Source organism: Orcinus orca, chromosome 14 (assembly GCF_937001465.1).
Source record: "Orcinus orca chromosome 14, mOrcOrc1.1, whole genome shotgun sequence".
Lineage (NCBI taxonomy): Eukaryota > Metazoa > Chordata > Mammalia > Artiodactyla > Delphinidae > Orcinus > Orcinus orca.
In genome coordinates, this window is record NC_064572.1 from 70,798,946 (window position 1) to 70,826,662 (window position 27,717).

The window sequence follows — 27,717 nt, forward strand, 5'->3', positions numbered from 1 at the left end:
CTAGATAGTTGATTTTAAATACATCTGCCTATAATAATACCTTCTATTTACAAAGTACTTTGAAAAGTTCAAAGCATTTTTTTCCTTTATTATCATTTGAACTTCATAACCACCCTATGAAGTAGGGACAGCAGGTATTATAAGACACCACGGCCACTTAAAAGATGGCTAAACTGAGGCACAAGCATGTCGAGAAACTTGTTCGAGGTCACATAACCAGTTGGTTTCCAAACTGGAACTAGAGCACTGGAATTTTGAAATTTAACCCAGTGCTTTCTTGGCAGAGAGACTGTCCCACTACTGCTTGATCTACCCAGAGTTCACGTGGAGATTTGTGGCTACAATTTAATTGGAGGATACAAATCAGGCATGCCTAAAGAGCTCTCCAGAAAGGAATTTGTTTCTCTTAGGTCATGACTGTGTTAGAAAAAGGAAGTAGAGGATGGAGTCAGTTGTTTTAGACAATCCAAATTACAAGCAAACAAAAACACTTTGTAATCAGTTTCTGGATATTTTGGGAGCTATTCATTTCATTAATTTGTGTATTCATTTTTTAAAGTATCTATTAAGTGCCTTTATATAAGAGACTGTGCTCAGTACTTTGGGGAAGATACAAAGAAATGCATTTAATTTTGAGGGGTTGCTTTGAATTATAGAAATAACAGCCATTTTATTCATGTCCATTACCACCTGGTAGATGAAATGAAATGCCTTCCTTGCAGAAGAGCAAGATAAAAACAGATGAAGAAACTGGGCAACTAATTTCCTTCAATTCTCTCCCTATAGGAGGCCTTTTTATTTATTTATTTACTTAATAATTTTATTTATTTTTTGGCTGCATTGGCTCTTTGCTGTTGCTCGCGGGCTTTCTCTAGCTGCAGCCAGCAGGCGCTACTCTTCGCTGCGGTGCGTGGGTTTCCCATTGCAGCGGCTTCTCTTGTTGCGGAGCACGGGCTCTAGGCGCACGGGCTTCAGTAGTTGTGGCACATGGGCTCAGTAGTTGTGGCTCTCTGGCTCTAGAGCGCAGGCTCAGTAGTCGTGGCTCACGGGCTTAGTTGCTCCGTGGCACATGGGATCTTCCCAGACCAGGGGTCGAACCCGTGTCCCCTGCATTGGCAGGTGGATTCTTAACCACTGCACCACCAGGGAAGTCCCTAGGAGGCTTTTTTAAAGAAAAAATGTTGATGACAAATTGTCTTGCCAGGTATACAAAACACTAATTTTGCTATGTCATCTAATCTAAGGTAATGCCCCTTTGAAACTAGGGAGGATGGGTTTAGGTTAGTGCCAGTTTCCTTATCAGGAATACCAAACCAGGATTTAAGGAAAAATGTTAGAATCTAGCCCCAAAAGCAACTTCCAAAAAGCATCTCTGAAGGCCAGAATTAAACCTCTACAGTACTTTCCCCTGCCTGGCTCCAAAATGAACTTTTCCTCTTGACAGGTATGCTTGAGGATGTAGACTAATGGGAACAGAGGCACCAATGGGTGCAAGGAAACAAGCGCAAGGCCCTGTCATTTGTGTGGAAGGTAAGTACGAGTTTGCAAATAATTGTTGTGAGTTTCCTTAGAGGTCACTTAAAAAAAAATTCCCCTGGACAAATTTCTTTACTTTCTAGCATAAACATCTCCAAGCCTGAAGGCAAAACTTGTGTTAATATTTACACACATTATAAGCACTTGTTTGATATATCTCTTTAGTTTATACTACATGTACACAAATAGTATCACTGAGTGAAACTACTTTTTTGTTGCTGTGACAGGTCTTGCTCAGCCCCCAGTGTGGGTGTGTGAAACAGTGTATATGGTCATACGTGCTGTTTATTTGACTTATGTGTATGGGAAGAGTGGAGACTGAGTTAACTTCCCTGTGTCCCCATTTTGCTTCTCTGGGTTTCCATTTTTTCCACTTGTGAAATTACAGGGCTGGAGTCGGTGAGCTCTAAATTCTGTTCCAACTCTACCATCCAATGATACACCAGTTTTTTTAACTATGTCCTCATCGCTATTAAACATACATTTTGTGCTCCAGCCAAGTTAGTATCCTTAGCAATACTGTAGGGTCCTGCTTCAGGAAAACTTGTCATAGTTGGGTACAAAATCATAAGTCAGATGAAACTGTTTTTTCACTTTACAAAAACGATACTTGATTTGCAAAATAATTTTGGAATGGTGGTAAATAACAAACTCTGGCGGCACATTTTAAATAAAAATTTATTTTTAATCCAAGTTTTCAGGAAAAGTAGTGTAGACCGAAAGATACATGCATTAAATCACACACAAAAAAGTTTAAATCTCATAAAATCATAGTCTATTGGATGCTAAAGGAAAATTTCAATCCAACATCCTCAATTCACAAAATAGGGAACTATGGAACAAAAGAGTTTACTTACTTGCTCAAGATCACACAGGTAGTTAACAAAGGCTGTGCAAAAACATCAATTGCAGAATATTTTCCATATTTTTCTCTATTCATATTTTGGGACCACACCTCCTCATTTACCTATGAAGAAAAAAATCACAAATGTTGAGTGCTTAAATTGAGGAATATTGTCTAAAATAAAATTTAAAGTTATAATGCAGACTCTCAATTTCCTCATATGTGGACACATCACATTCTAATAGTGTAAACAGTAAATTTGCATGCATTTAAAGTTATCGACTTATGAGCTCCTTAATTTTGCTGAACTTTGAATTGCCACTGAAATACTACCCTGCTATTATTTTCTTAAATTATTTTAGATTTTTTTGATTTTTCTATAAATAATATTGTGATTTTTATAAGTACAAAGTGGTATCTGTCAATAATATATTTTCTTTTTTAAAAAAATTGAAGTATAGTTGATTTACAATAATATATTTTCTAATACTGACATTCATTGAAATTCCAGATATGCTTATAAGTATTAGTAAGACTGGACTCTGTTGTTCCCAATCATGTAAATCAGTTTTATTTTATGTATCATTCTTTTCACATTCTTGTATTAAATACTAAATAACCTCCCTTTATACAGTTATCATTGTAGTGCAATGATTGGAAATTAAATATTAACACAAAATACTATTCAGTTTCAAGACACATGGCTTTATTTTTGCCATGGACCCCAGCGTTTGAAGTTAGCAGGGCTCTTTAAAACTAATGCTTCTAGCATTTCATTGACTCACACTAAATTGGTCCCTCGATCACCCAGTTAATTTTAACCTTGACCTCCTACAGCTGTACTGCCTTACTCAGTCCAAAAAAACTCCCTGCTTCCACCCTTTCTGCCTTTTATGAAGCAATAGTGGAGAGGAAAAACAAAACCCATTCCTTTAAGAAAGATTCCACCTCCTCTCTCATAAGCAAGTGCCTAATGGTAATTGTGGAGTCTCTACCAAAGTCACTCACTTTACTACTCAGCGTTGGGAGAAGCTGCTGCCGCCCCTGCTGCTGCTGCTGCTGCCGCCGCCGCTGCTGCTGTTGCCGCTGCCACCGCCGGTCTGAGGCTGCAGTGGGTTTCCGTGCAGCACTGCAGAACCCACACCTAGAAGATACACACGTCTACTACCCTGGACACAAGAAAGCCTTGGATCCTCAGTGGGTAAGCAAATCTTTTATCCATTTTGTCCAGAAACTGGGAAAGGGAGTGATCATGGAAAGGATTGCTCATCAGACATGCTTAAAATGGACTATGTTAATTTGTCTTCCTTTGAGGGGGGTCTAGATTTGTGACTGGCAAATGTCCTGTACAGTGGAGACTATTGTCTGATATGTACCCCTAACACATTTTTGGGGGGCTATTCATAAAAAGGCTAACCTTGATGTGTGCCAAGCTTTTTTCATTTTTTGCTTTTTAAATGCAAGAAAACATCTAGCCACTCCCAGTATCTCTCTCAAATACTGCAGATATTTTAAAACGCCACATAAAATGACAGGCCGAGCGTTTTCTAAATATTTTCTTCCCAAAGCCAGGAAGCCTTACCCACGATCCTTTAGGGGTATTTAAAAACCATAAGGCATGGTTAGATTTTGAGCATATGGGAGATGGTGGTAGACTAAAATTTCTGTAGCTTTAGTCCAGTGGGGAGAGAAAACGAGGATAAATGAATCACAGTTTGTGTCAAGCCAAGATTCATTTCCCACACTTCGTATGTGGGAAGAGGAAACTACATTTTAATTAGCACATTTTTAGGGAAGAGGGAGGGAATGAAGATGAGGGGGATGGCATGAAGTATTTGAGGGGGAAGAAGAGAGTCTGCAGAAGAGGAAGGAAATGAAGGGGACTGTCGCCAGTACCTTGGAAACGCAGGGAGATAAGCGTGGGGAATGAAGTTTGTTGTTGTGTGTTAGGGTGGGGTTGACCCAAGGGACCATGAATAACCGGAATGCCGCTCGGAGGGTGTGCTTGGTAGTGGATTCGTGACTGTGGAGGACATGTATGCGGGAGGGATGTGCAAGTCGTGGGTAGCAGAGAAAGGTGTGCGTTGCTGGGAGGTCTATTTTTAGAGTAGGTCGTGTCTGGGCGGCCGGGATGGGCGGCCCAGCGTCACCTGTGGATGGATCCACATCCCTGCTACTGGGTGCAAAGTTTACCCGGCCCCGAATTCATTTTGAAGGCTGTCGGTGCCTTGACTTTTCACCTCCAAGAGATCAGCTCTCATAAGGTGTCAAGGCCAGGGGCCAACGTCGGGGTGAAAACCCTCGACGGATGCAAGTGGAGCTCATGGAGAGGGCCCTTGCCCGGCCTCTCAGTGGAGGTGAGCAGGGGAAAGAGGCGCCCCCAAAGGCAACTGTGCTGAGAATACCCAGGCCCCTCCTACGGGGGTCGTGCGGAGGTGCAACCTTAGCAGTGGCCTCCCGCTGAAGACCCAGCAGGCGGTGTGGGCGGCTGAAGCTGACTCTGAAAGCTGTGTCTCAGCCTCGGGAGCTGGGTTTGCGGGGGGGTGGGGGGGTGGCTCGCTCAGGTTAGGGAGGGCGGCATCGCCGAGGCCCCCCTCCTCCCGCTTGTAGTCTGGTTTCCGTCGGGGTCGTTTACTCCTCCGACCCTCAGGGGACGCCGCTAATCGAAGCTGCCTAGCGGGGAGGACGTTGAAGAGATAGATGCTAGGCAGCTGCCCCACACCAGGCCCTCCCAGAGGCCAGGCCAGTAGGGGCCCGGGGCCGCGGCTTCAGAGACAGGGTGAGGGAGGTAAGGAGGGGGCCGCACCAAAGCTTTGGAGGGGCGCGAGGGGCCGCGCGGGGCGGGGCCTTGAGGAGGCGGGGCCAGGAACGTACTGTGATTCCGAGGGGCGGGGCCATGAGCATTTGGGGGCTGCGAGGGGCGGGCCTGTGGGGGTGGAGCCAGGGGAGCCGGGGGCCTAAGGGCGGGGCCTTAGGGGCGGGGCCAAGGGACACTCGGTGGGCTCTCGGCCAGTCCCGCCAGAGCGCCAGCCGCCTGCCGGTAACGGTCGCGGGGCCGCTGGGCGGGAGGGGGAGGAAGGGGGTTTAAATTATATTTTTTAAAAACAGAGAGCGAGAGCTAGAGGCATAGCGACCCAGGTGTCGCCGCTTCCTGCTACACAGGGCTCGGCGCCCAGGTCCCTCCCTTCTCACGCCCCCTCCCCTTCTGCCCTTCCCTCTGGAGCCGTGCGGCGCTTAAGAGGCGGCGGTGGAGGATCGCGCGGCCGCTGCAGCCCCGGCGGCCGCGGAGAAGGAGGGAGGGAAGCACAAAGCCGGCTTCGCGCTGCGAGGTAATCCTGAGGGGAGAGAAGGCGCGGCCTTCCCGCCGCTCCTCCCGGCGGGGACGGCGGGCGCCCGCGCGGGCTGGGCTGCGGGGACCCTTCCAGGGGGTCGCGCGGGGGTGGGGAACGCGAAGGCTCGCGGGGTGGAGGGGACTGCCTATTGGCTGCCCCTGCGGCCTCAGGTGGACCCCTCTTCCTCCGGGACTGGAATGGGAGCCTCGGGTTGGTTCGAAGAGGGTGGACCTGCAGGGGAGGATCTCGGGACGCCGCGGGGTGGGCCCGAGTCTTTCGGGCGTCCTCTGGTTTCTCCCGGAGGACTGGGAGTTCTAAAAATCAAGAGCTGGCTGAAGCGTCAGTGACCCGGGGTACTTTAAGCACTGAAGGTGCGCTCCAGGAAGGTGGTAGGTTCCCGCGGTTGGAAAGGGTGGAGGTAAGGGAGGGAGTGTTGGTTAGTTTTGTTTTTCTCATTTAAACAACTTCTGTTACAAGTTGAAAGTATTCAACCAAACCTTTCTCCTGTAATTTGCGTTCCCATCCCCCCCGACCCACACCCACCCCACCCCTACAAACGTATACATGTTAGGTTGCGCTTCCTGCCCGGGGTGACAGGCAGAGTTGGCAGCAGGTCCGCTTTGCTGGTGTCCAGCCTCTTTGGGGGTATGCTATTATAGCTGAGGCAAGACCACAGAGACAGGTAGAATAAGCTAGGCCTCTATTAGAATGGCAAGAATGGCCTCAGGTAAACTTTTTTGTTGCAGAGATTTAATTGCAAGTAGGTGCCCGTTTAAAATGGGAGCGTGAGTAAAACCACTCATTTCTTTGGCACATGTGCTGTTGCAATTGACCTGCTAGAGGGGTATAGAGAGAAATGGAATTTAACTCAACCAAGAGACATTTTTTAAAAATTTATTTATTTTATTCATTTTATTTTTGGCTGCATTCCGTCTTCATTGCTGCGTGCAGGCTTTCCGTAGTTGCAGTGAGCAGGGTCTACTCTTGGTTGCAGTGCGCGGGCTTCTCATTGCAGTGGCTTCTCTTGCTGCAGAGCACGGGCTCTAGGTGCATAGGCTTCAGTAGTTGTGGCGCGCGGGCTCAGTAGTTGCGGGTCGCAGGTTCTAGAGCGCAGGCTCAGTAGTTGTGGTGCACGGGCTTAGCTGCTCCGCGGCATGTGGGATCTTCCCGGACCAGGAAGGTCAAACTCATGTCCCCTGCATTAGCAGGCGGATTCTTAACCACTGTGCCACCAGGGAAGCCCAACCAAGAGGCTTTGAGTGAGGATTATATGCAAGTTTGGTGAAGGAGTTGATAAGGTTTGGGGGAGGGGGTAGGAATCAGCTACATAAACGTGCAGGCACGGTTATGTTAAATTGTACGACATGTTAGATTTAGCAGTATGAAATGGTTGCTTTTCTTGGAATGGAGTGCAACTGCATCATACTGGGTACATCCTAATTTTGACTTTAGAAGACTTCTAATGAGACTGTTAAAGAGAGTAAACGAAGAATACAGCATAATTTGTCGTTTTTAAATAAGATGCTGGACTGTTTTTAAAAATGTGTAATTAAGATATGGGACATTCATTTATAGGGTTAAGTTACTTTTTAGCTATGTATAAAGTTTTTATATCTGAGTCTCCATTGCATTGTAATTACACTGTAACTCACTCATTTTCTTCTGCTTAAATTGAGCAGATTAACTTTGCAGAGGGAAGACCAGGAAAAAAAATGGCCACTTTTGCTATATTTAAGTGTTCATTTTTCCAAAGAGTTCAGTCTGTGCTCTTAAAACTCTTTAAATTGACCGCAAATGTTGGCATGTTGGTAATAGTTGCTTTTAAGGGAAAAAAATGGTGTATCTGTTTCGAATGTTAAACATAATTTAAGAGTTCTTGAGGTAGTTGGGTATGAGGCATTCAACATGTTGCAGCTTTTTACAGGTATGATAGAAGGAAATGTTTGTTGGTAAACATTTGACATATTACATATGTGATCATATGCCATCTAGGAACTATTTTGCATAATAGAAGGATTGTATTTTCAGAATATAAGTTTTACATTCCGAAAATGAATGAGAAAATTATACTGTACTCTTTGCTATTTCTAACCCCCTTTTTCAATAATGTTACACTGGGATGAATGTGGCTTCTGCTCAATGATGTTTGAAGTGTGGATCTGGTCTTTGTAAAACCAGAACGTCTTTTGAGACTAAGAGGACACAGCATCAGCCGACCTCCTACACACAATCCTAAATCCTAAATACAGGGTGGGGCCCAACCTCTGGGGTTGTGAGGCCTCCTGAAGTAGGTCTGTCGTGTCTGAGTGTTTTTGTCACACTCAAGCCTATACAGGTTGTTAGCTGTTTAATCTCTCCTATCTCAAAGTAGTTGGTTAGCAGTACAGGGCAGCACTTATGTATGTCGTCAGAGTATAAGAAGCATTTCTGTTGAAGGAAGAAGTCACATAAAAGCATAAAAACCCAACTCTGAACAAATTGGGTTTGTAAAATGTTGGGGAATGATAATATCGAAATCTTAACTGAGTTGTTATATGGGAAGTGCTTAGAATATAGTCTGGTACTCAGTGTTTTATGTGTTTATCATCGTCAGTATAAGATGACATTTTTTCTGAAGGTGTCTATATCATGCAACCCAGCAAGTGAAGACTCAGCAGATATTTGTAACAGCCAATATTTATTTGCTCTACCTCTGTGCCAGGCACAGTTTTATATGATTTAATTTACTTAATCCTCATGACAACCCAGTGCCTAAACAGACATAGAGAGGTTAAGTATTTTGTACAGCTACTGGGCACAGACGGGCTGGTTCTGAACCCAGAGCCTGGCTTGAGAGTGAGCCCGCATAACTAGTAGTCCCTGCTGCTATTACACTTGTGGTAATTCTAGCAAATCAATGAAGTACCTTCACAGTATCTCCAAGACTACAGGTGTGCATATGCCTTGTTTAGTAACACCCTCCTGTGTTAGTACCACCAAGTTGTGTTTAAATGTGAATGGTGGTAATCTGCGTTAAGTAGAATCACCTTTTGACTTTGGAAGAGGATTCTCTTTTCACACAACATATGTTTAGCTAGGATGCTAGAATTTGGGCTGTAGTATGTTATCTTTTTAATTACTAAAGATTAAAGTCTTTTTTGTTTTTCAAGCTTGCCAGATGTGTAGGGCTCCAGATGGTCCAGCAGGGTCCTTGGAGGGATTCTGGTTCTGCACTAAATCGGTAGGCCTCATCTTCTGATTACCAACACCACCATATTAACCTGAGGTGAATTTTAACTTAAGTTTGTTTGAAATTCCACCCGAGTTGCCTCTTAAAATTAGCCTGACATGGAAAGATGTCACTTGTGGCTTTTACTTTGTCACTCACATTCCTCAAGGAACTGTGTGTTGCTGCTTCACCAGGGTAGTGGATACGTCAAGCAAATTAATTATAACCTAAATTAGTAGCTGTTTTACGTAATGTTTAGAATAACTATTGTAGAGAGTTAATGTGTCCTTTGTTGGCAATTTAGTGAAACGTAATATTAGGAAAAAATGCTTAAAAACAAGCATACGTTGAATTAAGAAAACTCACATGGTACTGAAGACACAGGTTACTAATCTGTTTCTCATACTAAAAATGCTAATATGCTTTTGCTATAATTAAAATTCAGTGCTGTTTCAGATTCCGTTGGAAATATTAAACTTGTAGATTTGAATAGAAAACATTTTAAATGTTTAATCAAGAGTACTATTCTTTCTTTTAAACATGGACACCCTATTTGAAATTAATTGAGCAGTCATAGACTGTGTCTTGTCATTGAGATTCAAAATGGGTGCCCTGATACTTTATTTCATGTCTTCTATGTTAATGCTTTGTCATTTGATCTTGGGGTCCATGCCCCAGTATTTCTAGATGCGATTGTTATGAGGTCTTTCAGGTCCTGCTAGTGACTAAATTGTCTTGGCCGAAAGCCAAGACAATCTCAAATTTTTACTGCAATGGGTTGTGTATATTAAGAATCTTCTCTAAATTATATAAGTTATCAGCCTTTCATTGACTATGGCTTGAAAGAAAAAAAGTCTGTTACCTCTTGTATATCCCTTATGTATAATAGTTAGATGAATTTATTTTTTTCTTCTGGCAGTAGCTAGTTATGGACACACATGAGTGTAAGCATACTACTTGGGGTATGCTCTTGCCTTCAGGTTAGTTAGAAATGACTCACTTGGCATTCATGCAGTGAATATTTGAATACCAACAGCATGCATAGAGCAGCTTTAACTGAAAATTAACAAAGTGTTGGAGAAAAAAAGGTGTGTGGGTTTTTTGTTTATTTCATGTGTATTTTAATGTTGGTCTGTTATATGTGGACTAATCGCAAAATCAAGTTCAAAAGTAAGTTAATTGCACAGTTGAAAACATACTTGAATGTCAAGAAAGTACTGTTTAACTTACCCTAAAGACTTAGACGATAGCATAGATAATGAGAATCAGTCTCTTGTTTCTTTAAACTATTTTTTGTTGGGTATCTTTGAAAAGCTGCGTTAATAATCTCTTTTAGGTTTCTAGGACATGACTTACTACACTGAAGGAACAATTTAATAAAGAGTATCCTAGAAACCTTAAAGAATGAATGTGGCTTTCAGAGTTGTCTAGCATAACTCAAAAAGTAGTTGCATGGTCACCAAAAGGTATAAAATGGATGAAACCCATCCCTGATATTAAAAGCCTTCTTGTTTTTGTAAATTTTCCTCTTAGGAAGATTGTATAGACTAGTTTTTAACTATGCCATAGCTGAAATGTTATTATGAAAGATGTTTAGGCTTTGACATATAGTTATATCTTTATAATGAGGTTAGATCTAAGTTGAGCTTTTTACCTGATGTCAAGCTGATCTGTTTCACCACCATATACTTTACAATTACTTGTTTAAAAGTTGGCTTTAGTTAAAGCTTGATTGGAAATGGTAAGGCTCCCTGATATAAGATGAACTTTGAAACCTCTTGTTTTAAATTGCCTGAAACTGGGCCTAAGGATATTGGTGTATAGCAGTACATTAACTAGCAGTTAAGATTGCTACCTCCTCAAACAAGACTACAGTTTGAACCTTGGGTTATGCAGCTCACTTTTTCTGCCATAGGCATACTGACGTCCATAAGATAAAAAAGTTTCCCACAACCAGCCAGCCAGGGGGTAAAAATACTTTTTATAAACTTAAGGGCAATAACAACAACATATGTTCTTAAAACCAATGTCTCAAGAAGCACACCGTATATATTAATAAAACAATTTGAAAAAATTTGATGCTCACAATGTGCATTAAGGCAAGTAATATGAAAACTTAATTCTAAGTAACGTACATGAAATTGTTACTTTATTCTTTTTGCTATCTCTTATACCCTTTTGAATTTGTTCTTGTAATTTTTCACTCCCCCACCAAGGAAGTGCTTACTTTGGATGGAAGAGGAAAGGACAGTGCATGTGTGAGTTCAGGAGCCTGTTTAATTCAGCTCTCATGGCTATTGTTGGTTGCCTGCTAGGGGAGCTGGAATTCCAACAATGTAGAAAGCAGTCAGGTTGGAGAAGTGCTGAGTTTTATCAGTGTCTTGGGGACTTAGTATATGCCTTTAATTTGTCACCATCAGCAATGTTTCTGTGAAGTTCTTCCACAATGGTTCAGCTCATCCTGTGCAAAGACAGCATTTCCTTTTCCCTTTTCCATACAGTATTCTTGTCCTGTCATCTTTTGATCTGCTGGAATGACTAAATGCCATAGCAAAAAGATAGGTTTACTCAGTATCCTCATGGAGAAGGTAGTTAGGTTTATTTGGTATGTCTAAAGGAGTATATTTTGGGATCAAGGCCTCCCCAGGGACTCTTCTTTAAGAACACTCTACTTATAATCCTACATAAATTAGAGCCAGCAACTGTAAGCTGCGTTGTTACTTCTAATCTCATTTGTCTTATTAGTACATAAGAAAAAGATTCTGTAAGTTCAGCCTTTTAATATCTAAGGAAGTGGTTGGGGAAGGGTGATAGAGCTCAAGTGGAGTTGTGAATGGGCTTAAGTGCATAGGGTGAGAGTGTACAGAGGAAAGAGATTGGCAATGAAATCGATATATTTTTCTTATTTCTTGTCCCTACTCCCAATGCTTTTTTTTTTCTTTTTTAAATTTTAAAACAGTGTTCCTTTTACCTTGCCTTTCTCCTTTGACTTTTATTGCTAGGACTGAGTTTTATCTTTCCTAGAGAAAGGTGGAATTTTTAAGGTGATTCCTCTGTGACTGCTGAAAAGTTTGGCTTTCACCTGGAGGTTGCACTAAAAAGAATTTCCTTCCATCTCTCTCCACAACTGTCTGCTTTTTAAATTAAAAAAAAAAAAAAGATCTCTGAAACAGAAGTGTAAGAAACCTTGTCATGTAATAGTTGGGAGCCATTATGTATTAAAGTAAAAGACATATCATTAATGAATCAGAAATCCATATTATTTAAACCCGTTTTTTTTGCAAAACTAGATGTACAGTAATTTTGTATTAGGATGTTTGGTTCTTTTTAAGTGGGTATCAAAGATTACATGAATTTTTTCAACCAAAAATGTTGAAAGTAATACAAAAGTAATATATCTTTCATTGATCTCAGTGAATGTTAATAATGACAAAATCATAGTTCTCTAAACACTTTGCTATTGTTAAATACCTTAATGAGATATTTGATAGACAAGATTTGGTCACTAGCCACTGAAAGACTGTCGCCTCTGTAGCAGAATGTAATAGGAAAGGAAAATTTTATGCCTGAATAAAAAGTGTATCTGCTTGACATAGAAAAGGCTCTGAGAAGCTGATTACTTGGTAATCACTTGAGTTAGGTGATTTTATATTGTAGTTGATGTTTTATAATCTGAACTTCCTTGGGCTCTTTAAAAGTGTCTGGTTGGACCATCAGCTTTTGATGAATGGGTTTCTGGAGGGATTGTGACGACCAGTTAAGTGCTTTGAAGAGGGAATCCCTGTTTTGTATCACACCTGAATGTCACAGAACATGCTTCTTGGTGCTTTTCTAATTTGGGCCCAAAGGAAAGAGTGCCATCTACTGAATGGCCAGCATCGAGTTGAGCAGCCCCAAGTTTTTGTTGCAGAACTTTCAGCTGGCTCCTGGAGAAACCAGACTCAACTTCATCGAAGGATTTGACAGGATCTTAGCACCAAGTGGAATTGTTGCTTGCTTAATTTTAATTATGCTTCCCAGCAGGAGGCCTAAACACATGATGAAGAACTAATTCACTGCTTGTTGGAATGCATGGGAAAGGAGAAACTTGAAGAAATTGTTGAGACTTAATATTAAAAAATAGTCTAGCAATGGTTAAATCATTGTTAAATTAAAAGTGTTAAAGAAAGGTATTTTAATGAGGCATGTTTCATTAGTAGTGCTGGTTATTGATGGTCCTGCAGACAATAATAATGTTGTTTAAAATTTGTTTGGGCTTCAAATCGTCAATCATTTGTTTAACTGGAAGTAAGGGTTTTAAAAGTATTCGAATAATTTGGTTTGTTTTTTTCTTTTGCCTTTTTCTTTGTCTCAGGTTCTAAGGCAGTGATTCCTACTTGAGTGAATTCACTGTTTCAAAGTGGATTTTGTTCTTGTTTTGGCTTGCTCAAGTGGCCTCCCGTTTTGGTTTTTGTTATGTTTTCCCTAACTTCCAGAAACTGCTTATGGTAGTAGCCATGGGTAGAATTGGAGGTTGTAGAACCAGTTATAGGTCAAGAGTGGAGGTTTATGATACCTGGAATAGACCCGTCAGAGCCAGACAAGAAGGAATTGAAAGGAAACTTTGAAATTGTTATGATAAGAAGAATATCTTTGTTATATATCTATTATATATAATTACTTAATTAATCAGTAACCACTTTTCTCAGCCCCTTAAACCTGCCAAGGGTCATGTTAAGCACTTTACATAAATTACCTGAAGTTTAGTTAAGTAACTTGCCAAAGATCATACAGTTAATAAGTGACAGAGCCAAGACTTGAGCCCAGGGCTAATTCCTTTAAACGCTGTGCTCTACTGCTGTTTATTTAAGCTCATTCTTGTTGGTGACTGCACAAAGGACTTGAACTGAGGTTAGAATGATATTTCTACCTCTGCTGGAAAATATTGGTGGTTTTTGTTTGTTTGTTTTAAGAGGGTGATGAAATGGGTAAATGGGATTGAGATTTTACTAGAATCAGGAAATATATGAGAGATGGACTTTCAATATTTGCTATTTGGTTTGTCTATAATGTTCTTTTGTTGTTGTTGTTCCTTTTGCTATATTATTTATTAACTTGAAACCACAAGAAAAGTTTATTATTGAAACATTGAATTGTTTCACATTGCTTAAAATCTGCTACTTCTTGGGAGGAAGGGTTAAGTTGCTGAAGGAATTTATTCTGGATTTGGGGGTAGGAGCAGGGTTGGGGTAGGGAGGGATTTGTTAGTATTTCTATATTTTGCTTGCTCCTAAATACTTTTAGGTAGTAGTACTTTTTGATGTGTCAGTAATATTCCATGTCCACAGCACAGTAACATTCAACCATGTGCCAGTCTGGTCCTGGAGGAACCTCAGCTTCTTGTGCACATCAGGTATGCTCTGTAGACCAAATGAGTACCATACCTGACATTGTGTACTTATACTTTTGAAAGCATGTATTCTCAGTTAAAAGAAATTTAACACCTGAATAATATTGAATATGTTTTTGGTTTTTTAAAACATATTTTGTTTTTAAAAGCCATCCTTATTACTTTAAAAGGTTGGAAATCATTATTTTGGTATAACCCAAAGCTTTTAAAATTATAGTTCAGTGATGGTTGTGCTGTGTATTCTAAAACCCAGTTACTCTTTTGGGACTTCTGACTCTTTCCCTTCATATGTAAGAGCATAAAGCGTTATTGTCCAGAAAACACCCGTAGGAATATCAATTATGTAACTCTTTGGGATTCTGACTCTATCCAGTCAAACGTAAAAATAGCCAGCAACAACTAAGACGACTGTACAAAAGATGTTACTTGCCAGTGTGTGATGAATGCTAAATGACAGGTACAGATGACAAATGCCATAGGTCATCTGGTCAAGAAAAGAGCACCATGGATGGAATGGTCAGAAAAAGGTCCCCAGGAAAGAGGAATAAGGATGGGCCTTTAAAGGCACAGTAGGATTTCACTAGATGCAGACCATGGAAAGGGTTTTGGCAAGAAATTACTGTCCATGAAAATAGTAATCCTTTTTGTGTAGCATGACAGGAGATAGTTTATAATCGTGGTTCACAATCTCGTCTCACTGTAAGGCACTTGAAGGCTGCAACATACTCGTATCAGAAACAGTGCTGAGGACACACTTCCCTAGGAGGTGTGTTAGAATATTGTCGGGGAAGGGGGAGAGAGTGGTAGGTGTGGTGAAAATCATGTACCTTTTAACAGATTTTCTCTCTGAACCCCATGTGAAAATGATTGGTTCATAGAAACATCCTTCTACTGCTATTTTGAAGCCAGTAATGCTTAGGAAAGTTGTTACTTGAAAAAGAATTTAGAAATCCTCATCATTTCCAACACTGGACAAGGAAAGCCTCCTTTGGGGAAGAGGTGTACATTTTTTTAAAATCCGAATTTATCCATCATTTACTGTTTGCTGAATGCCAAAGTTTCATTGATGGTTCTGTTATAACTTTTAACTTTAATGTGTGGATAGATAGAGTTGTTGATACTATGAGGTATAACTTCAACTTAGCTTTTATAAATAACATTGTCTGGTTTTGGATTTTAGAGAATTTGTTCCAAGTGTCTGAATTCTCTTAGATTTAATAGTATTTATCACTTACTATTTGAAAAATACTTAGTGTAACTATTCAAGTTATCTTGAGCAAGTCACTATTTCTTTTTCACTGTAGTTTTTTAAATATATAAAATATGTAAGGGGTTGAGATCATTTTAAGATCCATTTTAGTTTGAAGATGCTGTGATTGTAGTTCTAAGGAAGGTGAGTTTACCAATTAGTAGCTTTAGCTGGAAGGTGGCCAAGAAACCTATGATTGTACTATATGATGGTCCTGGGAATAGATCTAATAGAAAGCCAAGACCATGAAAGTCCTTGGCTCCGTGTATATGTGGCAGTTTAGAAAAGGACATCATCATTCTAGGAACTTGTCACCTCCCAGAGTTTTTTTCAGTTCTTCAGAAGCTAAGGGCCCTTGGCAATGGACAATGGATGGACCCTTTTTGAAAACAATGAAATAGTCAAGGATAGCAGTTTTTCTTAAAGCCAACTATAGAAACATTGTAGCATATTTTTATAGAAATGGTGCTTTCCATTCCCATCACAACTTTATTATGTTTAGTATACTAGTTCCTCATAAATATTTCTCTGGCCTCTTTTTAGCTCTTCTGAGCAGCTTTATGCTTCCTTTCACTTGTTCATTTATTCAATCAACAAATATTTATTGAGCACTTACTATGTGCCAGGCCCTGTTCTGAGTGCTGGGAATACAGCAGTAAGCAAAACAGACAAACCCTCCTGCCTTAATGGAGTTTATATTCTTGGAGGTAAAGAGAAATAAATAAGTGAAGTATATATTTTGTTAATATAAATATTATGGAGAAATATAGAGCAGGGGAGGAAGATAAAGGGAGTGTTAGGGGGCAATGGCAAATTTAAATAGAGTGGCTAAGTGAAGTCCTCACTAAGAAGGTGACATGTATGCAAAGACTTGAAGAAGGTAAGAGAACGCGTACAATCGGTATTCCGTATCTGTGGCTTCTGCATCTGCAGATTAAATCAACCACAGATCAAAAATACTTGGGAAAAACAATTCCAGAAAGTTCTGAAAAGCAAAACTTGAATTTGTTGTGTGCCAGAGCCTACTTACATAGTATTTATAACTATTTACATAGCATCTACATTGGCTTAGGTATTATAAGTGATCTAGAGATGATTTAAAGTATATGGGAGGATGTGTGAAGGTTATATGCAAATATTAGGCCATTTTATATTGTATAAAGGACTTGAGTAGCCACAGATTTTGGTATCGCCAGGGTCCTGGAACAAATCCCCCTCGAGTACTGAGATGACTGTGTAATATCAAGGGGACTATCATGGCAGGCAGAGGGAATACCAAGCATGTGGTACTTGGTGTTGGGAAGCCACTGGATGACCCTTAGAAGTGGGACACGATCTGACTTATGTTTTAAAAGGATTATTTTGGCTGTGTTTTGACACTAGACCATAGTGGTACAATAATCTTGGTGCAAGATTGTGTATCTGTTAGAGGTGGTGAGATTTGAGTGGATTCTGAATGTATTTGGATGATAGAATCAATAGAATTTACTGACTGGGATGTGGGGTATAGGTGAGTGGAAGAAGTCAAACTTGACATCAAGGTTTGGGATGTAGGCAAAAGTTTTCAGGGGGAACAGTTTTGGGGAGTAGTAGAGAACAGAAGTTCAGTTTGAGACATAAGTTTTTTTGTTATCTTTTTTTAAAAATTATTTATTTATCTTTTGGCTGTGTCGGGTCTTAGTTGTGGCATGCAGGATCTATCGTTGTAGCACATGAGCTCTTTGTTGTGGCATGCAGGCTCAGTAGTTGTGGTGCATGGGCTTAGTTGCCCCGTGGCATGTGGGATCTTAGTTCACTGACCAGGGATCGAACTGGTATACCCTGCATAGCAAGACGGATTCTTAACCACTGGACCACCGGGGAAGTCCCATGAGACATATTAAGTTTGAAATGTCTATGAGTGATGTTGGAGTAGATGTTTCTGTGAGTGGAAGGTCAGTGCATAGTTATTGGCTGACTGTATAAAACTGGGAGTTGTCATTATTTTCCTCTTTCATTTAAAAATATTTGCATATTTAATGCCTTTGATGACTAGAATAAACTTTGCTATAGTAAGGGTTTGATGTATTGCTGTATACATCTTTATTCTTTGGAGGGGTTTAATCTGTCTTGTAAAATCTAGAATTTACTTTGACTTCTAAGGACACTTAGTCCCAAAGGAAATCTTTTCCTCTAGGGACAGAACAATTTACTTTTAAGCAAAATGTGAAAATAAAAAGTGTTGTTACTGCCCTTAAAAATGTGTATGTGAGGGCTTCCCTGGTGGCACAGTGGTTGAGAGTCCGCCTGCCGATGCAGGGTCCACGGGTTCGTGCCCCGGTCGGGGAAGATCCCACATCCCGCGGAGCGGCTGGGCCCGTGAGCCATGGCCGCTGAGCCTGCGCGTCCGGAGCTTGTGCTCCGCAACGGGAGAGGCCACAACAGTGAGAGGCCCGCGTACCGCAAAAAAAAAAAAAAAAATGTGTATGTGAATGTAAAATGGAACAGTTTGGCTGATCCTCCAAAAGTTAATATGGTTTAATGGTTAAAAATAGTTACATATTGATAGTTTCCATTATGACCCAGCAATTCTATTCCTACATTATACACTCAAGAGAAATGAAAACATGTTCACACAAAAACTTGTACACCACTGTTCATGGCAGCATTACTCATAATAGCCAAAAAGTGGAAACGGCCTAAATGTCTATCAGCTGATTAATGGATAAATAAATGTGGTATATCCATGCAATGGAATATTACTCAATCATAAAAAGGAATGAAATGCTGATACATTTTACTACGTGGTTGAACCTTGAAAACACTATGCTAAGTGAAAGAAGCAAGACACGAAACACCACATATTGTATGGTTCCAGTTGTTTGAAATGCACAGAATAGGCATGTCCATAGTGACTGAAAGCAGATTGATTAGTGGTTGCCAGGGGCAGGGGATAAGGGAAATAGGAAGTGTCTGCTTAATGTGTACTGGGTTTCCCTTTGGGGTGATGAAAAAGTTCTAGAACTAGATAATGTTGACGGTTGCACAACATTGTGAATATACTAAAAACCACTGAATTGTACAGTTTAAAAGAGTGAATTTTATGGTGTGTGAATTATATCTCAATTTTTAAAGGAAGATACCAGGAAAAAAAGTGTATGTGCGCACCCATATGTACACAAGAACAACTGAAACAACTTACATGGATCTTATTCCTAAAATCAAACTGTTTTCCCAGTAGAAAGTTGATGAAGCAAGAATTACCACACTAAACTTGGTTTAGCTTCGTTTGCTTAAGGAGGCAGCGTTAAGATACTTAGATCATTCAGGTGGAAATCAGGAAGCAGTTTGTGATCCTATTTGGTGGCAAGTCATGGGTGAATCTAAGTGTTTTTAAATACCCAATTTTATGGAGATGACCTAGATAAGCAAAAGAAGCCTCTATTATTATCATTTATGTGGGTTTCAGAGAGCAGGAACCAGTTTATAAATGTTTATTAGGTCTTAAGTCATTAAAGATGGCTTAATTTTTTTCTCCATGCCTGTAATTTAAAAATATGGAGAACTCAATTCCCAACAATTTTTTTAGACAACCCACGATGATATTTACCTTCTTAAAAACATTATTACCATCAAAGAGTTGCCTGTTGAGGAAGTACAGGAAAGGATTGTCTTTAACTTTCATGTACCACTTACCCTAATGTTATTTTTTTATTAAGACATAATTTGCATACCATAAAATTTACCCCCTAATTTTATTATGAATATATATATATATATTCCTTTATTAGAATAAAAATGTCTGGAGAACAGAGGTCCATATTATTTGAGTGGCTTGATAAGTTTTCAGCATTTTAAGGGAAGCATATGAGGACCAGACCAGAACCATAGTGGGAAAAAGAGACACTTATGTAACTGACTCCAGCACCAACCTGAGAGCAATGCTATAGCAACAATTTAAAGGAAGTGCAGGTGGGCACAGAAAAGGGAAATGTTTATTCCAATGGGAAGAAATGATTCATGGAGGAGGATGGAATTTGAGTTGAGCTTTAGAGGATCTCTTAAATGTTGACGAGGAGAGTAAATTACTGACCGAAATAATAGGCTATGCAAAGGCATGTGGATCTGTGGATGGATGTGGTGGGAGAGAAAACAGGAAGGTAAGGTTGAGAGCACCAGATCATGAAGGCCTTGGGTGCTATTTTAAGAAATTTAGGTTTTATTCTGTGGCACTTATTTTAGCTAAAGAGAGGCATAATCAGATGTGTCTGAGATTTGTTGTTGTGAAGAATGTGGTGATAGAGAGTGTTGGCAGAGAGGCAAGTTAGGAAGCATTTAGAGATAAGCAAATGAACTGAGGCAATGGCTTTGAGGTTAGAAAGGGAGGAATGGGACGTTTTGGAGACAGAAATCCATACAACTTGCTGAACAGTTCAGATGTTGAGAGAACATTTGATCACCAGGGATAGAAATTTAAATATTGTGTTTTACTCCATTTCGAATACTCTGATTTATGACAGAGGCAAGATACACCTGTAAAACTAGAAATTAGGTAGATTCAGCAAGTCTTGAATGTATCTTTTCCTTACTATACATAAAAGACTTTAGAAATGTGACTATTTCGTAATCTTCTTTAATTTTTACTGCTTGTCAGCTATTACTCAATTTTCCAATCTTTGGATATGTTTTCATTTGTGCATTTGGAAATGGTTGAATAGTCATCATTTTGGCAAAAGAATAGTATTTTTGTTTCCAAATGAAACTGTCTCCCTATGCTGTGCGCTTTTGTGTTTCATTTTAAACTTTTGTGTAGTGGAATAATAAAAAAGAGCTGAAGGTAGTATTGGGCATTGCAATATTAAGTATTGTACGCTGTCATTACAGGAAGTCATTGGGCCATCTTGAAATTTCCCCTTTATTACATTTAGTGGTTTATCTTGTAAATTCTAAAGTAACACATGGTAAGCACCTGTAAGAAACAATTAGAAATGTCAAAAGAAGTATGTGCAAAGTCATTTGTTTTTTTCTGTGTAAATTTAGTGGAGAATCCAATCCAATAAGACTTTTTTGCACATTTGTTTAATGAAACAACTAATATAAGATTTGGCTCCTCTGATGTTTCTCATCGCTTATTTACAGGCATGATTGGCCATTTTTGTTTGTAATTCCTTTTAATAAAACATGTACAAAGAGGGTGTCATATTAGGACACAGTGATTTTATAAATGGCTGAAAGAAAATACCAGATTTGACAGAACTGACTTCTAAAATATCGCAGTATAAAACTTGCTTTCATGCTTAAAAATCCTAAGTATTAAGTAATGTTTAAAATAACCTATTCAAAAGCAACTCAATAAAATTAAAAAATATTTTATAGACATTACAATATAATGAAAGTTTAAAAATCAGAAACAAGACACTCGCTGATTTTTTTTTTAAAGCAAGAATGATTTTATTAACTTGATTTCTAAGGTAAACTTACTATTTGAGTCACATTTTTACAAAATCAATTTCATTTTAAAATATCTGAAATTAACTTTTGAGTATGAAATATGAGGACATGAAACAAAATCCAAAAGGCACAAAAGAGTATAAAGTGAAAGTTGTCACTCCATCCCTGAACTACTACACTTTCTTCCTTGTATATTATTCTAGAGATATTTTTCATTCTTTATTTTTAAAATCCTGAATCAAGGCTTTGCCTGCCTACACCTGGTGGATGAATTGCTGCAAAAGAAATAAATAATAGCTGTAGGCTCAAAACAACCTGACGAAATAGGCAGCCCTGTTCTTCTCATAAGTGTGGTTTCTAGATTCATTGTCTCTTTTTATTAAAGAGTGTGCTTTCCTAGCTTCCCCTCCACTTAAGGCAAAGGTATGGAAAGTGGGAGGTGGTTAATTGTAATCATCTTTCACTCATATTTTACCCTAGGCAATGACAAGTAACTTTTATGAAATGATATGTGCTAACAAAGCAAATTCCAGCTGAGAAGTGCTCCCATGCAAAAACATTCTCTAGTACCTAAGGAAAAGAATGGTCAGCCTTTCCCATCTTTGTGCATCTACCCTGTTATGCCAGCTGGACTGGACTGCTTCTAAAACTTTACTTTTAGTTTTTTAGTACTTGGCATTATTTTGTTGACTCTGCCTTTGGCTGTCCACCAAGTCATAAGATTTTCTCCCAAGCCTTGGGATTACCTGACTCTAAACTTTCTGATACTGGACTTTGGTTTCTTTTCGTCTTTAGATGGTATTTAATAGAATGTCATTCTTATGCAGATACTGTAAATAATAGTTTCATATTTGTGCTGTGTGTGGAAGGGTCCTTTTAAAAAGTTTTCCAATGTATTTTTAAATTTTTGTACTGGTTATCTTTTACTGGTCATTGTTCTCAATTAGGGTATGAAAAGATTCAGCAGTGATCAGGTTCCTCAAGGAGGAGTGTCGGGCAAAGGTCATGGTCAGTGTGTCCTCAGCAGTGGGCCTTCTTCAGTGGTATTTGCAGAGCTGCTCATGTTTGAGTTCCTTCTAAGAAAGGCAGTAGTTGAAAAGCACCTAAGCTGCCAGTACTGTAGAAACCCCAGCAGTGTTAACTTTCTTCACGTTGACATACCTGTTGTCATACCACTGGTAACCTCTTTGGAACACTCCAGCAATGCCCTTAGGGGCAGAATCCTGCCTCAGCATCCAACTTGGCAGCTCCCCTATTTTAACATCCATGAGTTTCTTTTTCACTGGTGCAACTGATGCCATCTTTTTTTTTTTTTTTTTTTTTGCGGTACACGGGCCTCTCACTGTTGTGGCCTCTCCCGTTGCAGAGCACAGGCTCTGGACGCGCAGGCTCAGCGGCCATGGCTCACAGGCCTAGCCGCTCTGCGGCATGCGGGATCTTCCCGGACCAGGGCACAAACCCGTGTCCCCTGCATCGGCAGGTGGCCTCTCAACCACTGCGCCACCAGGGAAGCCCCTGATGCCATCTTGGAATCCTGGGTGTGTGCCAATACTTTTTATTGTGCTAAAATACACATAATATAAAATTTACCATTTTAACCATTTTTAAGTGTACAGTTCAGTGGTATTAAATACTTTCATAATGTTGGGTAAACATCACCAACATCAATTTCCAGAACTCTTTTCATCTTGTAACACTGAAATTTTATACCCATTCAACAATAACTTCCCATTCCCCCTCCTGTATTCCTGGATCAGAAAAATTAAGATCAAGATTTTGGGTGATACAAAATCTGTTATTCCTGTTCCTAATCAAGATGTAATTTGAAACCCTCTATACAGGTCTGTATTATGCAACAAAGATTATGATTGACATTCAAGACCCAGGAATTGAGACAAGGGACACAGAACCTATGGCCTTTGATACATATTTCAAAGTGAAGAATTTAGCTGCATTATAATTGGAAGAGACCTCACCCTTCAGCTGTGCAAATTATATGTTGGTGGATGGGAGAGGGGGTGATAATTATGGGAGAGGCAGGGATCAGCAAACTGGTGCTAGCTGATCTGCTAGCTCTGCCCCCAGGACCCAATAAAAAGGAATTTTCCCCAGTAATAGAAATTGGGGTTCCACAGGTTTGTAGGTTTCATTGGATGCTAAAATTCTGCCTTTGTTGAATCATTCAGACTTTCTATTATGAGCAGAAGTGGGAATTCTCTGTAAACTTTATCATTTGGAGAGGCAAAATTTGGGAGAGTAAAGAGGAGGATGAAATCTAGACTCATAGAATTTTGGAAATCCTCACCTCATTTTTATGGGCGAAGGACTTCGTTTGATTGAGTGAAATGACATGTTCAGAGTGGCTGATGTAGACTCACAACTGTGATTCCTGACTCTCAGTCTAGTGCTTTTTCTACTTTATCACATTACCAGCCATCTTAACCCATTCATGCAATTCTGGGGTGAGGGAGTTCACCAGAATTCCACTTGACCTTCCTTAGAGCAGGGTTTAGGCAGGATGGGAGACCTTTATCTCTTAGGGATTTGAAGCTGCTTTTCAAGAAATAGTTGGTACCTTTCTTTGTTTTAATCTTTCATTGAATTAGGGATTGTATTGTAAAGAAGTTTTTCTTCTAAAAATCTGGACCATGTCGTGAACTTTCTTGTTATCTTGACAAAAAGCTATGCTGATCTTCTATATATTGTTCCAGTTTAAGCATACTCACCACTGAAGCAAGTCATGTACATGGTAAGTGTTACTGACATGTTTAGGAACATTATATTGAAAATTCAAACTAGATGTATTTGGCTGCCTTGATTTTTTTTTTTCTTTCTTTCTGGAAAAGAACATATTTAAATGAGAAACAGTTCCACCCTCTGATGAAAAGAAAAAGTTTTAGGTCATTTGTTTCAGTAAAATAGATGATAGAATTTATGGCCCCAATTTTCCATTATTTTCAACTAAGTGTCCCATTACATAAGGCACAGCAAAGGAAGAAATTGGTCATAGAAATGTTAATGTTTTAGTATAATTTTGTGATTAAACTCAGTTATCAAATAAGATTTTTAGCTATCATATGTTGGATCATACCAAGGACTTTGAATGGAATCTATCAGATATTTTTTTCAGTGTTTTGCTATAGCATTTGGTTTCATGACAACAGTTTCAGTAGGCAGTGTTCAAGATAACCTGGTTGTTTCAAAATATTTACTCCATATGGCCTTATCCTTCTCAGGAACTGAAAAGACTCATTATTATGGTGGGTGTGTAAATAAAATATAATTGCTTTTGATTTTACTATGGGTATAAAAGATGTGTTTTGCTCTGATTTTAAACCAATGTTAATAGGAGTAGGTACAAGGTCAGAGTACTTACTGGAGAACTTTGAGTTCAGTGTTTAAGTTGATTTAAACTACTTGGAGGCTAGCTGTGTTTCATGATGACAGTATTTGTATTTAAAACCTTATAGGTCAATTTTATGAAAACCATGTCATATTTCTTTTAAGTTAATTATTGATTTTTTAAAAGCTTCTATTGGTGTTTCTCCCTGAGATTTTGGTCTATAGAGAATAAAATGTCTTTTAAATAGATGCTTCAATTACCTGAAATTCCTTGGGTCCTTTAATGGAAGAGAACCAAATGATTAAGCACACAGGGGAGTTTCAGGGATGTATTGGAAGCAATGACTTCTACGTGGGTGCTAAAGTCAGCACACTTTGACTCCAGTATCTTCTTTGGTCTAGTGTACTTACAATCAACATTCAGAGGGAAAACTGTAATATTTTGCACAAGTCTTAAGCAATAAAGATAAATGTATTCACGAATGTATATGAAACCAGAAGTTGGAATGATGGCTTTTAGATATTGGAGGAACATAAGTGAGAAGGCCACATGTTTGGCTGGTTACTATAAGAATTGACATTTATTTACCATTTATGATCAGAGTAATTAATTATGGGTTTCTCCAAAGTGTTTTGATAACCCACTACATTTTCTTTTAAGAGGTTTAGTCATAAGGGTTTGGGCCTTCTGTTCAGGGATGGCTTTTGTACACAGTTTTATTTGAAGTCTCATATGAAGGCCCTAGACTACTGCTGTCCCCTTCCCCAAAATACAAGTGTAATTTAAAATTTTCTAGTAGCCACGTGGAAAAAAAAAGAAACGTGAATTTTATTGAACACAATTTAAAAATATCCAACATGTAATCAATATTAATGAAGTGTTGATTCACTGAAATATTGATTCAGTGAAAGATTAATGAACTATTTTGCTCTTTTTTTAATATACCAAGTCTTTGAAATCCTGTACATATTTTACATTTTAGTACATCTCAGTTCATACTGGCTGCATTTCAAGTACTCAGTGGTCACATGTGGCTGGTGGCTACCAAATTGGACAGCACAGCTCTAGAACATCTTTCTCTTTTGTCCCACATCAGTGTTGAGGATTCTTCCACTAGAAATTTATTTTGGGGGGACTACAGTCTTGCCATCTATCTCTATCTATGCTCTTCTATAATTGAGTGGAAAATGAAAAACTCCATAGAGGAAAAAACAATTCTCAATCATATTTGTTTTAACAATTTTTCGCCTTTACAGAAACTAGTACGGCTGAAGAAATGCCAGTATTACTGAATGGGAACTTTAGAGGGCAGCTGCAGTTGGTGTGCGTAGGTGAAGAGAGCTGGGGTAGAAAAGGAAGAGTCAGCGCTGGGTTGTGGAAATAGGACAGATCTCACTTTGAATCCTGCTGGCCTTGAGCAAGTTACTTCACTTCTCTGAGCCTTTTTACTTTATTCATGTGTAAAATTGGGATAAAATTACCTATCTCTTGAGTTGCTATGAAGATTAAATAAGATGATGTATGTGAAGTATGTCCTATGTATCTGGTACCTATGAGGTGCTCAATAAGTTTGTGTTGAGTAAATGATTGTTGCTTGCTTATGTCCCCCACTCCCAAATCCCTGCTTGTGAGAGGAATAAGGAAGGAGGTAGGTATGCCTAAAATAAATGTCGAAATAGAGTAAAGAAGCCTATCCTGTTTTCTAAACTGATTGGGATTCAGTGTTTGTCCAGAACAAACTAGTCCCTAAGCATTGTGTTTAATTGAGATTTTAATTCAGGACCATTATCTGAAAGGTTCACAAAGGAATGATGTGAAATAGTTCATACTCTACATTGCTGAAATAGAAATGAATTTTGTCAATTTTATTTCAGTATACTTATTTCAATAATCAGTAAAAATAGAACTTGCAAATGTTTCTAAAATTTGTTTCAATTATTTAAGAGAAAAATCTCAATTATTAAAGATACCTCTTTATCTTTTTACCACAAGGGATTTTGCAATTTGGAATTTATGTTTTGCATCTACTTCAGAAGGCTTGTCTTCAGAGTGATAGTATACTGATGATTGTAAACTTGTGTAGTAATTGGAACTGAGGAAAACTTTTCTAAATGGAAGGAAAGCTGCCACTTGGTGACTGAGCTTTATGTTACAATGCAAGTGACCTTTTCTTCTTGCTCAGGCATTAACATCAATTTGTATTTTTAGATAGAACGGGGACTTTCTGTGTCATTAGCTGTATAGCATATTCTGAATCTATTTAGGAGGGAGTTTTCAATCATACATATATTTCTGATTTGCTATGCATTTTGAGAAATTTATAATTCACTGAAATGTGGGAAAGCATAGAGTGTTCTGAACAGATGATTAGATTAGATATGAACTTTTCAAAGCTTTGTGTGCACCCAACGTGTAGCCCACATCTGTGGTAATGTTCTTGGAAATCAGTCACATTTGAAGATTCAGTTCTTTGCCAATAGCATCTGGTTGCACTTTGCATTACAGACTTTGAGAGTAGTTTTTGAATTGCAAAAGAGCAAACCACATGACACATTTTCTTACCTGACTGAAAGTTGTTTACAGTTATAGGTGAACTTTAACAAACAAGGTAACTAAAGGCATAATTGTCCAAATGCATGGATTGTTATCACTGACACCTGAGATAGAGGATTCTTATAGTTACCAGCTTTTCAAGTTGTCCAGACTTTTTCATTATTCTAATGACCCCTGACAGAGGTCTTATTTACTAAAAGTTCTTTAAGGTTTGTGGAATTTTGAAGGCACTGACCTGGTTGGAATACACTGTGCTCATTGGCAATCATGAAATGGTGTTAATTGACGTGATTGGCATTCCTTTACCAATTTCTTACAGCTCCCTACAGGTGTTGGTAGTTACATTCTTGTGTAGATCTTTGTCATAACTGATTGTGTGAGCTTTTGATATAATAATAGAAATATAGGGCTAGGCAACCTAGAGAAGATTTGTGCCATGTATTAAGTGGCATGAATCTAGGCTAACCTGTGAACTAGGCAAAATATGTCCTTGGTTTCCTTAAGATTCCCTTCTCAGCACCCCCTGTTTTTGCTTTCTTTTGCTTTCTTCCTCTTGACTTTCCAGGTGGCTAACCTGTATCAGATAATCTCTGTTGAAATGTTAGTTAATTAGTTCACTGCTTTTCCAGAGATGTTTACATTTTAAAAGTGAGATCTTTTAATAACAAGGCTTTCAAGGTCCCTAGTGGGATAGTGAGTAACAAGTATTGGGGTAGATTCTGTGGACTGGGCCCAGGCTTGGTGTCAGGATTGTAGGGCCCCACTGTCCAATACAGCAAGCACTAACTGCATGTAGCTACTGACCACCTGAAATGTAGCTAGAATTAATTGAG

The 27,717-nt window shown here is 39.1% G+C and overlaps 2 protein-coding genes and 1 long non-coding RNA gene across 12 annotated transcripts in view; 1 reads left to right on the plus strand and 2 right to left on the minus strand.

Moving 5' to 3' along the window:
- Positions 1-733: 733 nt before the first annotated feature.
- Positions 734-3,515, minus strand: LOC125961004 (uncharacterized). Its single transcript, XR_007471293.1, has 3 exons — positions 3,389-3,515; positions 2,394-2,503; positions 734-1,162 (listed from the first exon to the last, which is right to left on the minus strand). It is a non-coding gene; the product is annotated as an uncharacterized LOC125961004 (long non-coding RNA).
- ADD3 (adducin 3) overlaps positions 3,445-27,717 on the plus strand; it is a 123,183-nt gene continuing 98,910 nt past the window's right edge. The window contains exon 1 of one of the 10 annotated variants that reach the window (XM_033421062.2): positions 3,445-3,581. The gene's annotated coding sequence lies outside the window, so the exon portion shown is untranslated. Of the gene's footprint in view, positions 3,582-4,720; positions 4,738-5,369; positions 5,710-6,082; positions 6,102-8,915; positions 8,933-8,958; positions 8,978-27,717 lie in introns of those variants that run through there. The other 9 variants (XM_049697022.1, XM_004265861.2, XM_004265859.2 and 6 more) reach the window with 9 other exon arrangements.
- Positions 22,026-22,289, minus strand: LOC101274320 (ATP synthase subunit f, mitochondrial-like). Its single transcript, XM_033421065.1, is given in 1 exon segment — positions 22,026-22,289. A coding segment is annotated over 1 exon segment (264 nt).